General features: G+C 43.7%; 2 protein-coding genes across 2 annotated transcripts; one reads left to right on the plus strand and one right to left on the minus strand.

Annotated features, from left to right (window-relative positions):
- The first annotated feature begins 1,740 nt into the window (after positions 1–1,740).
- TMEM101 (transmembrane protein 101) lies at positions 1,741–4,555 on the plus strand. The gene is made up of 4 exons (XM_053453684.1): positions 1,741–1,897; positions 2,895–3,075; positions 3,490–3,636; positions 3,743–4,555. The coding sequence occupies exons 1-4, from the start codon at positions 1,767–1,769 to the stop codon at positions 4,049–4,051; spliced, it is 768 nt and encodes a 255-aa protein (XP_053309659.1). The 5' UTR covers positions 1,741–1,766; the 3' UTR covers positions 4,052–4,555.
- Positions 4,556–4,975: 420 nt separating this feature from the next.
- Positions 4,976–10,371, minus strand: NAGS (N-acetylglutamate synthase). The gene is made up of 7 exons (XM_053453683.1): positions 9,738–10,371; positions 8,560–8,822; positions 7,452–7,665; positions 6,996–7,176; positions 6,716–6,887; positions 6,179–6,361; positions 4,976–5,813 (listed from the first exon to the last, which is right to left on the minus strand). Exons 1-7 carry the CDS (start codon positions 10,059–10,061, stop codon positions 5,669–5,671), a joined length of 1,482 nt encoding a protein of 493 aa, XP_053309658.1. The 5' UTR covers positions 10,062–10,371; the 3' UTR covers positions 4,976–5,668.
- Between the last annotated feature and the right edge of the window lie 4,643 nt (positions 10,372–15,014).

A 15,014-nucleotide genomic window follows, 5' to 3' on the forward strand; every position in this document is an offset into this window, starting at 1 on the left:
ATTCCCATAAATGTATGTTTATGTATGCATTTCGGTATGAAGGCCTATCAACAGCCAACTGGTTAAAAGTAATGGCGGTAATGGCAAGTAATATATTCAAACAACCAGGGGAAGGCCGGTGTAAGAGGCAGGAGAGCAGTAGCCCTCTGGGCTTCAATTACTTTGTGAGGCTTTTTAGGGTTTTACTTGCAATTCCACATATAGCCACCAGGGGGTAAGAAGGATTTTAGGAAGAATTTGCCCACAAATGTCCTGTTTTTGTGGTTTAAGCTTTCTCTTTCTGTTAATGCATATCAGTTAATACTGCATGGTACGCATTGTGTGTGTTGTCGTCCGATTGTGCCCTGCTATTGCTCGGCTTTATGGCAGGGTATTGCCCCCCTGGCTGAATGTTACCAGCCCTCCCCTGCAAACAACTTGTTTTCTTCCATTTACAATAAGGTCTATTGTCTTGTCGGTCCCACGCTGTTGATCCCCATGAAGATTTACATCTAGCTGAAATGAGACAAGCGTCGACAACAGAAAAGCCTTCATGATGTATGAAATTGTGCCGGAAATGACTTTTCGTGAAGAAATAAAACAATAATTAGCTCAAGTGACTACCCCTGATCAGTAAACAAGCCTTTTGGCAGAAAATCCAACACATTGTTGCTGAGAACGATAGCCAAGGCAGGGGGTGTCAGTTGTTTCAAATACTTTGTGGCTTACGGGAGTCATTTCGTATTTTAAAATAAAGAACATATACACGTGAGGAACTGGGATTTAAACGTGTAACGTTATTAGCTACATCTATAAAACTTTTTAAAAGAGCTACATAAACCCATTCCCTGCTGTTTCTATACACATTATTGGGGCTTTTTAGGGCTGTAGAACCCTCTGATCCCCTCATACCCAGCAAACATTCTGACCTCCTAGAAAAGAGGGGCAACGCGGAGGAAAGCGGGACCGAGGGATTTGGGTGCCAAAGAGGTAGTGGCTCCCTGACGAAGAACCCTTGGCATTCTAAACCTCGCTAAGCAGATCAAGTTCATACGGCCACCCTATAAGATTAAATAACAATGCAGCGTGCAGGGCTAAGCCCGTACGCTACGTTAGCGTGTCTAGTTTTGGTGAGTCAGCGAGCCGGAACGTTTCATTTCCTCCTGAAATTGTTTAATGTTCAGGGATCGTGGTTTTACTAGCCAGCGCTTCCAAGAATGCAGACCGTGCGGATAATGAAAGCCTCCGGGCAGAAACCTCTGCCCTGCCGCAGTGCGCCATTCTGGATTAAAGCAGCATTCCGTAAAAAATAAGTTATTACTTCCAAGAACGCATACTTTCTAGCTCCCTCCTGGCATCACAAAAATGCTGAAAAAGCCCACAATCGCACATTTTTCCGCTAACCCTCTTAAATCTGGACAGAGCCTCATAAAATGACTTCTCCAAGTATTTTAGTAACCAGACTTTATATAAAAATAATCTACACTAACATCTCATTTTTATGGTACTGCCCCTTAGCGCTGGCTGCATTCAGATTTCACATTATTTTAGGGAGTATCTGGAAAGAATTCTTTAAGAAAAATACCCCACTGCAGCATGAAACAGAGAGGCAAAAAGAGATAAGGCCTATGTGTCACTGCAGGAGCCTAGCTAGGTTGGCATTTGGCAAACGCAGCGCCGGATGTGGATGGCGGAAGTCGCGCGTCAAATTGCCCGCCGGATATGAGGAGTTGGTTGGCGGAAGTGAGGCAGGCGCTTGGCTGTCAGCATCCAGGTTGGGCTGTACGATGGCGGTCAGTGGACGTAAGAAGATTTTACAGCTGGTGACCCGTTTTGGGGTTTTGCTGCTTACTCGGTGCCCGTTCTGGTTCTGTTTCAGTCAGCTCATGCTATATGCCGAGCGGGCCGAGGCCAGGAGGTACGTGTATCACCGCAATGGCTGAATATGAGGGCAAAACCAGCTCGCATTGTGTGCTCATCACATCTTCTGTATGTAAAGACCCCAAACCCAGTACCCCTTCCATGTAATCAATGACTCTTATTGGAAATGAGGTCTTTGCTGCTAACTAACTGGGTCCTTACATCCTAAACCTATATTGTGGCTATATGTCACGCCAGTTTTGTGAAGTTACTGTAATAAAATAGGTATCATTAAATTTGTATAATGTCACAATATACCTATGGTATGAGGGCGATGATGACAACAAATCAGCATGATATATAATGACAAATGCTTATATTTTGTTCAATTTTCAAATTGGTTGGTTCTGACAATTCTGATGTGTAACTTTAAAAAAATGGACGTATCACTATAGCAACCAAAAGGAATGCTCCGACAGATTGGGCCACTAGCCCGCCAATTATCCCAGTTAAGGTTAAGAACGAATCCCCTCTGCACATAGGTTTTTCCTCCCACCATGTTCTTGTTGGCCTTCGCTATACTTTGTCAACCACAATCCCACTACCTAGGTCATGTATTTATAAACCACCGAAAGTCCCCGGGTGCGTCTAAATATTGTCCCCTATTGTAGTGTACACTTGTGTACCCTGTCATTATAAGTACTTTCAGTGACCTTTAACTTGCATTGTTCCAGTTGATTAATTTGTAGTCCTAAAAGTCTGCATCCCCACTGCATCTCCTTACCATCCCCGCGTTGGCCACCATCCCCACGTTGGCCACCATCCCCGCGTTGGCCACCATCCCCGCGTTGGCCACCATCCCCGCGTTGGCCACCATCCCCGCGTTGGCCACCATCCCCGCGTTGGCCACCATCCCCGCGTTGGCCACCATCCCCGCGTTGGCCACCATCCCTGCGTTGGCCACCATCCCCGCGTTGGCCACATTTCCAATTCAATAATCTCTACTTTTGGGATAATTTTTCTCTCTTAACTAGCCTTTTTTGCCAACTTCTCAGGAAGCCGGACATCCCTGTCCCCTACCTATACGTTGACCTAGCGGTGGCTGTGCTTTGTGCCAGCTTTATGTCTTTTGGTGTAAAAAGACGCTGGTTTGCACTCGGATCGGCGTTGGAACTGGCAGTCGGCACGTACGCAGCCCATGTTGGTGGCCATGTCCACTATGGAGACTGGCTTAAGGTAACACCTGCATTTCACAAATAAACAAAAATATTTTCATTTTGCACGTAGATGTGAGTTAGTAAATTTTTTATATATCATTTTCTTTCTAACCTTTTTTTTTTTTAGCCTCATGATTTTCAGTTTTATCTTAAGTTGTATCTAGTCTGTTATGTCTGTATGTATCGTGAATCAAAAGCCTTTCTCTTAACCTCTGTATGCTTTTTGTAATTTTTAGTATTTTATAGTATTTTATGCTAAAAAAAACCACATATAAGCATCTAGCTGCTATGCACATGGATTTTTTGTTTTATTACATTGTTTTGTGTAGATGTTTATTTTTGTTTTAAATATTTATGTATCATTATTGTGTAATTAGACACAATCATGTTTGATCCGTGTTTTGAGTCATTTCTGTTGATTATCTATATGCAGGTCAGGATGTATTCTCGAATCATTGCTGTCATCGGTGGCTTCCTGGTTTTGGCCAGCGGTGCTGGAGAGATTTACAGACAGAAGCCACGCAGCCGCTCCTTGCAATCCACTGGACAGGTGTTCCTGGGAATCTACCTCATCTGCATGGTGTGTATGATAAGTATGGGCTCTGGGCTTCTTGCTAATTGTAAAGTGGAATGATGGTAGTGGGTAGATGTCTACTAAATACGAACTCTTCTCTCCACCCCGCCAGGCATACACCCTGCAGCACAGTAAGGAGGACCGCATGGCCTATCTGGATTTTCTTCCAGGGGGGGAGCCAGTCCTGCAGATGGTTTTTATCCTATATGGGATATTGGCTTTGTCATTCCTGTCTGGATATTACGTAAGGGCCGCGGCTCAGGTTCTGGCAGTTCTGCTTCCCCTCACCCTGCTGCTCATAGATGGTAACTTGGGTTATTGGCACAAGAACCGTCGGGTGGAGTTTTGGAACCAAATGAGACTGATTGGGCAGAACATTGGCATCTTCGGTGCAGCCGTCATACTGGCCACAGATGGCTGATCGGAACATAAAGCATGTCATGAAATTTCTACCGCCTGAAAGGAGGAGACGTGGTTCGTGGTTGCATCTTCTTTTACTTTCTCAGTCATCGGCAAGAGCGTTTGCTGTCCTTTGACATTTCCAGTTCATCGCCTATAAAATGTGTCTCCTTCAGATGCCCATCTGATGAAACATTGATGCAGGAGCTGCATGCGCACCAAATTATGGACTTTTATAGATAGATTTTAATACCAGAGGCAGAGAAGACCTAGGCTTCAAGAACGCGGCAGAGTAACTATTATGGCTTTATTCACAAACTGAAGAATACTTCCCTTGTCTGTTTCACTCCACGTATTTCTGGTTCATAACAAATACGATATTATCCTCGCACACATTTTTGTCATGCTGCAGAATACAAATGCTGCTAAAAGAAAACATTCTGTGTGGTTTAATGGAACATGTTTTTTTTATATTTTATTTATAATAAAAAAGCATGACGTGGTGCAAACCTGCACCATTTTTAAATACTGTCTATTTTCTTCTTTTTGCTCTTTTTTTAATGTTTTAATTATCTTCATCGGCACAAAACAATTCCGTTTCAGGGTACATATTATCGATCGGCATCTGCCTTCACTTCAGATTGCCCTGAACTATGTATTTTATGAAAAATTGACCTAGAATTAAGCATGCATGTGGTTTCCTATGACATCACATGGTAAACTGCATTAACAAATTAGTCCCATCGCCAACCATGATGGAATGATATTAACCGTTATTAGGTCATACTAGCACTTCCTGTTGTGAATGTTCTTCCCAACAATGGATGAACACCTGTAAGTACTGTGGCTTTTTTGCCCAGTGCGCACGTGTATATCTGATTTACATTTATATTTAAGACATCTGTTTTTGGAAGCAAAACAAATCCGTAGTAAGGGAATAAATAACTCCGATAATAAAACTTTTACTTATGAGTAGCATCTGATTCACCAATGCGTCATGTACTTTGACGTAGCACCGTCCCCGGTAAAACATTTTACACTGATCGGTATAATGTAAATGTCTGCTTATAGTGCTGTTCTTATAATATATCCTGATGTCATGATAATGCATTCGTTTAATAATTAACCCCTTAAGGACAATGGACGGTCCCTAAACCCATTGAAAACAATGCATTTTGAGCCCGTACATGTACGGGCTTTGTCATTAAGGGGTTAAACTAGCTTCCTCCCCATCATGCCTCCTCCAGCACTATAACCTACTTGTTAAGGCCATTTCTTTTCTTCTGAGCTTTATATGCTAAAACACTCTGACAAGAATAGTTTCTTAACGATTCTTCTTGGGAAATATTCCATTACAGAGTCCGCAGGCCAAGTTGCGGCTATTCTTGGTATTTGGCTTAGGCGGTCCTTCCTACTCCATCAGTTCTGGCAATTCATTAGGACCTCTCGCACCACCATAGGAAAGTGGCACGGTGTATATTTACATGTATTCATAGAGGAATAGACGTAAGCCGGAATTAGGTTGGAACCCACTTCAAAGCTGATCCTTTCGTCGCTCGTCAGGACGCGTCTTTAATGTCACGCTTGGCTGCCTTGGAAAAGGAGAGCGAGTCGGGTCACAATGTCGGTCCTTGGGTACTCAAGAGTTGGTGGGCTTACAAAAGGAATCGGGCAAGCTCTTGGCGTGGTTCACCAGTTCGTATGAATCCCTTATGTCTGCAAGGCCGAGCCAAAAGAAGATCCACTGCTTGTTTGAAAAGCTGCCGTCGCTGTTCTTAAAATACCTGCAGGAGACGGGAAGCTCTGTGAGTCTGATAGGAAATTAAAAATGAAGCTGACGTATTAGAGGAAAACTGTAACGATCGGCATTTTCTGTACGCTTGCGTAGTTTTTCCTTTTCTTTTGTTCTTTCTGTCTCACGTTTTTTGTTTAACCCGCTTGGTTGAAGAACACTTAATTACGGGACTGATACAAGAGCCCGGGTGCCCAGTAACGCTGGCAAAACCACACGGCTCGTAATAATAGCTGTCCGCTTAAGAACCTGCAAATAATACCGGCTGCCGGCTACTTTTATTTAAGAAAAATAAAAACTTGCCGCTGCTTTCGGTATGCGTTTGACCCTTTACCCGCCGTAATCGTCACCACTTACCATGAATTGATAGGGTTGGTGGCCCTGGATCTCCAGAAGAGTGTCTGTATGTCCTGCCTGAGGCATTCCCACAGCATCTGCCCAGAACCCTGGCCTTGCTTTCCAGAACTGACCACGAACTTGTCCAGGTACGGCATCCCCCCGAGCACCGGTTCGGTGGTAATGATGGCCGCTGCGTTGTACCTACACAAACATTTATTCGCGTGAGCCGTATTAATGGAAAATGTGGCCACCTCTCAGAAATACGGAATTGGTTACTGCAGAAAGGCGTAGATGATTAAGAAAGTAAAAAGATTAGGCCAATTGTGTTGTATCCATAGAGAATCGGACTACTTTTTGAACCACAGGTCCAATGCTAAAAAAAGATAAATATGGAGCTGAAATATTCCACTGTTCCCATTTAGAAGTTGGCTTTTCTACTTATTCTGTGTTCATTCATCTCAGTAGAAAGCCTGGTGATCTCCCGTTTCCCGAGATTTTACCCCAAGTTCTTCACCCCCAATATAACAGAGTCCCCATAGGCCATAAAGCACTCACCCTTCAGACAAGTACACAGAATTCAGCCGTGACTCCACGCTACTGATATAATCTTCCCTCAACTTCTTCTGGAAGGAATGGTTCACCAGAGAGACCAGGCGCTCGGTGTCCACATCCTGAAGGGAGTGAAATCTCAGCATTCTCTCTGCGTTCTTAAACAGCGTGCCGGACCCTATATGTGGAATAAATGTTGCAAACACTTTTATTCTCCATCTGAGCTCTAAACTGTGAAAAACCTACGCTAAACCAACAGCCGTCTCCAGTCTCCTTGGCGCCTCACCGTTGTTGCTGAAAAGTTCGCTTAGTAGCGAGCGAGAAGATGTGATGACCGCAGAGGAGGAGGAAGGTAAGCGGTTCAGCAAGTCCACAATGACCGTCACCTGCTGCCGCTGGCGCTCACTCATCCAGGTGACATTCCGCACCATTTCCAGATCCGCGGGTAAGTTCACGTGTCCTACAACCTGCAAGAAGCAATGAGGCGACAGGAGTCAGGGCACATGTGACATATTCCTCAGGGGTAAAAGAGTTCAGAGCACGTTCTGACCGAGCTTAACGCTGGATGGACGTCCACTTAACTTTGTAGGGTCTTGGGACTCCATCTCCATCTCAAGTTGATAATTCTTCAGATATAATTCATGGTTTGGGTGTATTATGGCTAACTTGAAAATTAGTGACCATATCAGTCGACGTAATGGAAGTAACAATGTATTGAGAGGAGATGAGGACGTTTTCTTACCTTTTCGCTCAGGTCCTTCAAGCCACCCACTGTGTTAAGGAAGATGATCTTCAGAGGTTGCAGAACGCGTGAGATGTTGGCAGTCACGTCTAAAGAGTCCAGAAGGACAGAGCGTCCTGAAGGAGTCTCGCCTATAGGGCAGATGATGGGGATATTACCTGAGTTGAGGCACCATGTGAGCAGCTCGGTGTCCACTGCTGACACAGACCCATAACTAGGAAGAAAACGGGGATTTAGGAGATGGAATCAGTCATGAAAAAAACAAGAAAGCAGAGTCTGAAGAATTTAATATAACAGCAAAGGCTAAGAAATATCCTAAACTCAAAGTAAAGATTAATAGAAGTATAAATGCTGCAGTATAAAATCAGGGATTAAGAAATGGTGGGACTTAAAGAGCCTGAGAAGAGATCAGGGACATCTTTAGGGGACAATATCTATAGGGTTTACCAAACCCTTTGTAGATATTGATTTTGTGGCCATTATTTCTCTGTCCTACTCTCTCGGTCGCCTTTGTTCTGGATATTTCAAGCTGCTAGAACCTTCCTGTAAAAGGGCTACCCCACCAATAACCAGTTGAGACTTGGCTGGAGTGGGCTAGGAATGGGTTGGAGTGGGGTGGGAGCAACAGTTATTGGAAAAAATGCAGATTTATTGTGAATATAAGAGTTTCATCAGTTGTACAGGGTAGGGCATAGAGTTCCCAAATGTGTATGGGAAGAGAGACAGAAGGAGTGACCGGTTGCGGGACTCATTGGAGGAGGAACTGTGGGGCGAGTGGATCGGGCTAAGGTGGTGAGTGTTCCGGAAGTTACCAGCCAGAATAAAATTTAATTTTCTATGGCACAGGCAAGTCATTTAAAATCTGGACTCTAATCTCGCCCACTTCTAGAACAATATCAAAGTGTTGCTAAAACACCTCTATCGGTGGCACTATACGCCACTATCCTATACATTGGTCGTGATATTGGGGTCTTTTTTTGACTGTGACTTCTAGAGAGGGGCAGAACTTTATGGAAAAAAAGGGGATAGCAGATTGAGCTAGAGGACAGGAAGGGGCCGTTGGAAAAAAAGTCGTGGACAGGAAATAACCCCAAACCCCAGACAGTACCTGCCATCCTGTTCATGGGAAGTGAGTATGGATCCCCCATTGAAGAAGGGCAAGGCGGTGCCAGAGTTTTTATGCATGGCGTCCACCAGAATTTGGCTGTGGTGCACAAGCAAGGACTTTGTGTCTTGTACAGAAGGACGGGAACAGTATGTGCTTGGCAGACCCATCACCACCAGTGGTCTCATGTCCATGCGCTGGAGGAAGGACAATGCAAACGCCACACCACCCAAAGACCTCTTGCAGCTAAACACATTCTCATCGACCTGCCGGAGAGAAAGGGTCAGGGATCAGTGCATACATTCCGATGTACCGGGACGCGCATGTATATTAAACAACGTGACAACTAGTTTACTGCGATTATGTAAAACAAGGACATTTCTCGGTTTTCTGACGATCAATTAGCCTGGAGCACAGGAGTGATAGGAGTGATAAAGAGCCATTGGAACACAGGAGTGATGGGAGTGATAAAGGGCCATTGGAACACGGGAGTGATGGGAGTGATAAAGGGCCAGTGGAACACAGGAGTGATGGGAGTGATAAAGAGCCATTGGAATGCAGGAGTGATGGGAGTGATAAAGGGCCATTGGAACACAGGAGTGATGGGAGTGATAAAGTGCCATTGGAACACAGGAGTGATAGGAGTGATAAAGGGTCTCTGTACGCCTATGAAGAGATTCCATTAAAAATCAGCCGTTTCCAGCCACAATAGTCATTTACAACATTAACCCCATCTGCGCTGGATTTCTCATCCATTACATGTTATTTTAATGGAGAAAATGTGCTTTTCTTTTAAAAACAAGGACATTTCTAAGTGACCCCAAACGTTTGAAACTTAGTGTATATATTTTACATTTTATCATTTTTATCAAACACATTTTTTTCCCCACAGAGGAAAAAAAACTGCTTTTCAGAGTAGGATATTAAATTATAAGCTATTCTACCGTAGCAAATAAATAGAATAGTATTTTCTTTGGCAAAGATTATATTTTTTTGGGTGAACTGAATTACAATAAATTTCAAGCTTTGAAAATCAGTTAGGTCTCTTCTAGCATTTTTGCCTTGGAAGCTTGCAATCTAATGCAATTAAGTTAACCAATAAAGGTATCATCTTTACAAAACGTTCTCTTTCGATACCTCTATAAACATAGATTTTTATTGCAATTGTAGCCGAAACTCACCTCTATAACTGCAAAAGCCTTCTGATAAGAGGAGTGCATCTCCTGGAACTGGGAGAGCCAGTAGCGCGCCTCCGCCGGAGTCCCGCCGCACTCCCTCAGAAATGCACGGATATCCCTTCGCACCAAGGAGCGATCAACAGCCGGTGGATTGCCAGTAGGATCCTTGGAGGTTTCCGGATGGCTGGGAGCATTGTTTGGTTCCTCGGGGGTGGGGCTGTCTCCAATTCTAGCCCGCTGATGTAGGACAGAGCTTGATCCGGCTAGCCCGCTTACACAACGAGAAAAGCGCAGAGAAAATGAGGAAATACCCTGCGCTGTTGCCATGGGGTCACTACCTGATGACTATCTTCTCGTTCCTCTGTGCTCTATCCTTTTTCTAGGACGCTCTCTAGCTACTCCCACCTACTATTATTTCGACCCACCTGCCTTGACCCCATCTACTCTCTTATCTATATTTTTTCCTTTTCTCGTTCCATTCCAACTTCCCTTTTTCACGTCTATTCCGTTTGGTTTATATGCCCAAGGCTATGTATGATGTCATAGGACTCGGGGTGTGGTTTGGCTACGGCACGCAGTACCTAGGAGAACGCGGTCCACGCTGCCTGGTAGCAGAATGAAAATGACAAAGGTGGAGCTCGAGAGAGCGGGATCAGGGTACAGGGAAGGGATTCACTTTTCGGCAGCTCGAGGAGACAGTAAAATAGTTCAAAGCCGGGTAAATTTCCACTCATTCAGTTTTCCCCCTTTTTGCAGGGACAGACTTGGTTTAGTCGCATTATATAAGAGCAGAGATAAGCGAGAATTGCATCATGTGAAGATGAGCGATTGCTAGGTTGCACTCGCATGTACACGTGGGCATTTTAACCCAAAATCGAATTAAATGGCACTCATTCAGACAGGGTAAGCTTCGCAGCAGGGACAAGGATACAGACCCTTTGTTTTATCTCTGCAAGCTGCACAAGGAAAATCACTGGATGAAACAAGCATTTTTTTTTTAGGTTTTTGTTGAAATTTACCTTTTCCCCCCCCTTATCAGTGTTAAACAAATAACGGTTTACTGTCAACAGAGATAAATCAGAAGAGGGTTTTGGTCAGGGTGGGGGAAAGGTTACATGGAAGGTCCTGTGTATGACGTTTTTTTTTTTGGAGTTCAATGCCTCATGGATTTAACATGATTCTGAGCATTTCACGTTAAATCGAAGCCCACAGCATACACACCGGTGACGGCTGCTGTCTAAGCAGATTATAGAGCCCGCCAGCTGACCCATGGGGGCCTTATAGAGCACCAAAAGAAGGGAACTATAGGGGTTTGACCCAGGTTTACTGTCATGGTCACAAAGATTGCATCCCATCACTTTTGGTAGACAAGGGAACCTTTATACAGTCATTGGCCACTTTATTAGGTACACCTGTTCAATTGCTTGTTAACACAAATAGCTAATCAGCCAATCACATGGCAGCAACTCAATGCATTTAGGCACGTAGACGCGGTCAAGACAACCTGCTGAAGTTCAAACCGAGCATCAGAATGGGGAAGAAAGGGTATGCAGAATCCCATCTCTGAACGCACAACACGTCGATCCTTGAAGCAGATGGGCTACAGCAGCAGAAGACCCCACCAGGTGCCGCTCCTGTCAGCTAAGAACAGGAAACTGAGGCTACAATTCACACAGAATCACCAAAATTGGACAATGGAGGACTGGAAGAACGTTGCCTGGTCTGATGAGTCTCGATCCCAGCTGCGACATTCAGATGGCCGGGTCAGACTTTGGTGTAAACAACATGAAAACATGGATCCATTCTACCTTGTATTCTCTGGTCCTCATTGGGAATTCATGTACCCTCTCCTTTCAACATTTCATCTCTTAGTTCTCTCATCTATGATCCATCCTGTTGGATGCTTCCTGCTGAGTCCGCAGGAGTCTTTTGGACGCATCTAGCCAAGCCCCCATTTTTCTGCGTGATTATTCCTTCTCGGTAACTTATCTCTCCCTTGTTGTTGAGTTGCTGATTGTTGTTGGTCAACTCGGACAGCCTTTTGGAAGGTAGTAGACTTGAAGGACTGATTAATCAAGACTGTTTAGACGTGCTAGTCTGGCCACCTTATCTCGCAGACCATCTGGTGGCCAACGACTGCCTCCATTGTAGTCCAGTCCTCTGAACCAAGACCCTATATAGACCACCGCGTATGGAAGCCACATAAAATGTCATGGTGTGTAATCAGGTTAAACTAAATATTTTCAAAACACGTTGAAAATAGCAGCATTAACACATGGATCTCGTTATACAAATTGATAAAAAGGGGAACATTTTGTTCTTTGACTCGTTTTCTGGCGGCGCAGATAATGTATGCATTCTCCGAAAATATATGACAGCTGAACACGTTGGATACAAATAATAGAATGGAAAATGGACAAGAATGTGATGTTCTTTTTCACTTACAATTGCATCCCTCCGAATGTCCTGTTATGTTCTCTCCGTTCCAAGTGACCTGATACCCGTCCAAAAACTGTTTGTTTATACGCAACTTGGACAGTATTTCTGTGTGAGATGAGCAAGATCGCATGACTGTGTAATCATGTGCTGTTGTTTCAGCAAACACAGCGAGGGGTAGAAATAGGAGGGGGGTGTAAATTGGAAGAATGAAATTTATAGGACAGTGACTTAAAGTGCACCTGTCGTGAGGAAAATATGTGATCCGTACATTGTGCTGGACGATTGCTGGTGCACAAATCCCTTATTATTGAGCGGCTGCCTGAAACTTATCACTCAAACAGCTTGTCTTATGGGGACCTCGTTTATAATACATGATCAACACCGTCATAGGCAAATATAATTAAATCAGGCCTGGACTGGACTTCAGGCACACCGGGAAAATGATCGATGGCACGACACTCAATGGCGCCTCCTTCATACCTTTATTGCTGCTTGTGTAGCAGTTCTATTGCTTTAGTGTACGGCCATGTTAGTTTCACCCGGACAGCCCCGGAGGAAAGAGGTAAATGGTCTAGATTTACCTCCTTATGTCTTGGGAATTGGTGGGCTAGCGGCCAAGTCAGTCTGCCTTCCTCACAGGGAAACTGGGCACAAAAATGACACAGGAATGCTGTTTGAGGGTAATGAGGGCACAGGCAGACTGTTTGGGGGTAATGAGGGCACAGGCAGACTGTTTGGGGGTAATGAGGGCACAGGCAGACTGTTTGGGGGAAATGAGGGCACAGGCAGACTGTTTGGGGGAAATGAGGACACAGGCAGACTGTTTGGGGGTAATGAGGGCACAGGCAGACTGTTTGGGGGAACAGACAAGCTATTTGGGGAAAAAGATGGAGCAGACAAGCTGTTTAGGGGCAAAGGTGGCACTGTGGGACATGTTGCTTGTGAAGTCAGATGGTCGGTGGTCTGTTCCCCAGGTACTTATCTTGGGCCTTTTAACACTTTTGGTTCCTGAGATTTTAATAATAAAAATGTGATGTTCTGTTATCATTATGTCAAATGTAATATTTTAAATAAAAGAATGATTTATAGCTATTTGGATGGCAAATAGTGTGACTCAGATAGGTATGGATAAGAATGTATATAAAGCTGGTGTCAAAATTTTCCAAGGGTGTCCTTTTTTTATTTCCAGTCTGGCCCTGGTCCGACTCGCTCCTCTCTGTCTACTAAAACCACTATTTTAGCCATCGCTAGTAAAACCATGGCCCATGGCCACACACCTGCCACAACTTCAGGTGCAAACTCTCATAGATTGCCCAGGAAACTGCTCGGTGAAAAGGTGGCAACCCTAAGCCACATGTATAAAACATGTATGTCATTTTTCAGCCAACGGATTGGGGTTCTAAAGAGGGACTGTCCCTCCTAAACAATGACACCTGAGATTTATGCTACTGTAGTGACTGACTCATTGTAGCAACCATATGGAAACCATGACTTATCAGAAGATAACAATATTAATGAATTTAAGTCACCTGTGTTCAAGCAGGGTTTTCAGCTGTGATATACCGGCTATGGTGTAACCTTAAAAATCTGCCCATTCACACAGGGAAAACCCTCATAATGCCAATGTTTGGTGCACGGCACGGCACACTCCTTTTGGTGTACACAGTGTTAATGATCAGATCCTCATGGCCAGAGTCTTGCCCTGCTTTGCCAAGTTGGATCCTGATGCAACCTGTTTGGCTCTGCCATCAAAGCAGTAGTGATGTTTGTGGCAGTGCACCTGTTATCTGTTTGTTGGATTCCTGGTGGCAGGAAAGCTGTTTTCTATTTACTGAAAGCAGTCTAAGTCCGCTTCACTTTGTATCATCATGGGGCGAAAGGCTTTTACGGGCGTTCTCAATTTATAGAGTGCTTTCCTGCCAATCACTGACCCATTTAAACCTTAACTGGTGTTAACATGGCTGCGTTTGCAAAGTTTATGATTCAAATTCTTGACTATACCCCAAATGCTTCTAAAGAAGAACAATTTCAACAGAAAACAACATCTATCATATTTTACACATACATTCCTACTATTTGAATTTAGTTATTGGTTTTAGGAGTGCGCTATATTGGTTGATTGATATTATTAACCAGATTCACCAATTTAACTCCAGCAAACATAAAAGTATTCACACTACGTGCTGTGCCACATTTGCTGTAATGAGCTTCTGATGTGGCAAAAAAAACATCAATGTCTTCCTAATCTATAGACACATGGAAACATCTCACACTATGCTTACATTACGAGCTATGCATTTGCAAAGTTGGCAACTGTTTTTAACATTTTTGCCCTAGGAGCTGAATTGCTTACTTTATAATTATGAATTTAACATGCAATCTTCATTTTATGTAAAAGTCTATTTTTTAGATGGGATATGGAATCGAGATGACTGTGCGTGTTTTTTCTTTACATAACGCATAATATAGCATTTTGAATATGGCAGATAAAAAGCATTCTGATGATATATGCGGCTGCTATATAATAATTAAGCTTGATATCGTGACTTTTGTATGGACCTCAATGATTTTACTGCCTACAAATATTTGTATTCATTCGTTTAACCCCTTAAGGACAATGGGCGGTCCTTAAACCCATTGAAAACGATGCATTTTGAGCCCGTACGTGTACGGGCTTTGTCATTAAGGGGTTAATTTGGTTCATTTTCACCTATCCTGCAAAGGTAAGAATAATATACTTATCAATTATGTCAAAAGACATAGAACATATGACTGTATGATGCAAAGTATGCAAAGCGAGACTTCCAAGCAAACAAAAGTAGGTCCCATGACCCCACACCA

Source organism: Spea bombifrons, chromosome 13 (genome assembly GCF_027358695.1).
Source record: "Spea bombifrons isolate aSpeBom1 chromosome 13, aSpeBom1.2.pri, whole genome shotgun sequence".
NCBI classification, from domain to species: domain Eukaryota; kingdom Metazoa; phylum Chordata; class Amphibia; order Anura; family Pelobatidae; genus Spea; species Spea bombifrons.

Bases quoted from the DNA above. Each gene is read 5' to 3' on its own strand.
- TMEM101 (XM_053453684.1), top strand. From the start codon at position 1,767: ATGGCGGTCAGTGGACGTAAGAAGATTTTACAGCTGGTGACCCGTTTT. The intron at 1,898-2,894 runs GTACGTGTATCA...CCAACTTCTCAG, and splicing joins GAGCGGGCCGAGGCCAGGAG to GAAGCCGGACATCCCTGTCC. The intron at 3,637-3,742 runs GTGTGTATGATA...CCACCCCGCCAG, and splicing joins GAATCTACCTCATCTGCATG to GCATACACCCTGCAGCACAG.
- NAGS (XM_053453683.1), bottom strand. From the start codon at position 10,061: ATGGCAACAGCGCAGGGTATTTCCTCATTTTCTCTGCGCTTTTCTCGT. The intron at 7,666-8,559 runs GTACTGTCTGGG...TTTTCTTCCTAG, and splicing joins TCCCATGAACAGGATGGCAG to TTATGGGTCTGTGTCAGCAG. The intron at 6,362-6,715 runs GTGAGTGCTTTA...ATGTTTGTGTAG, and splicing joins TCTGTGTACTTGTCTGAAGG to GTACAACGCAGCGGCCATCA.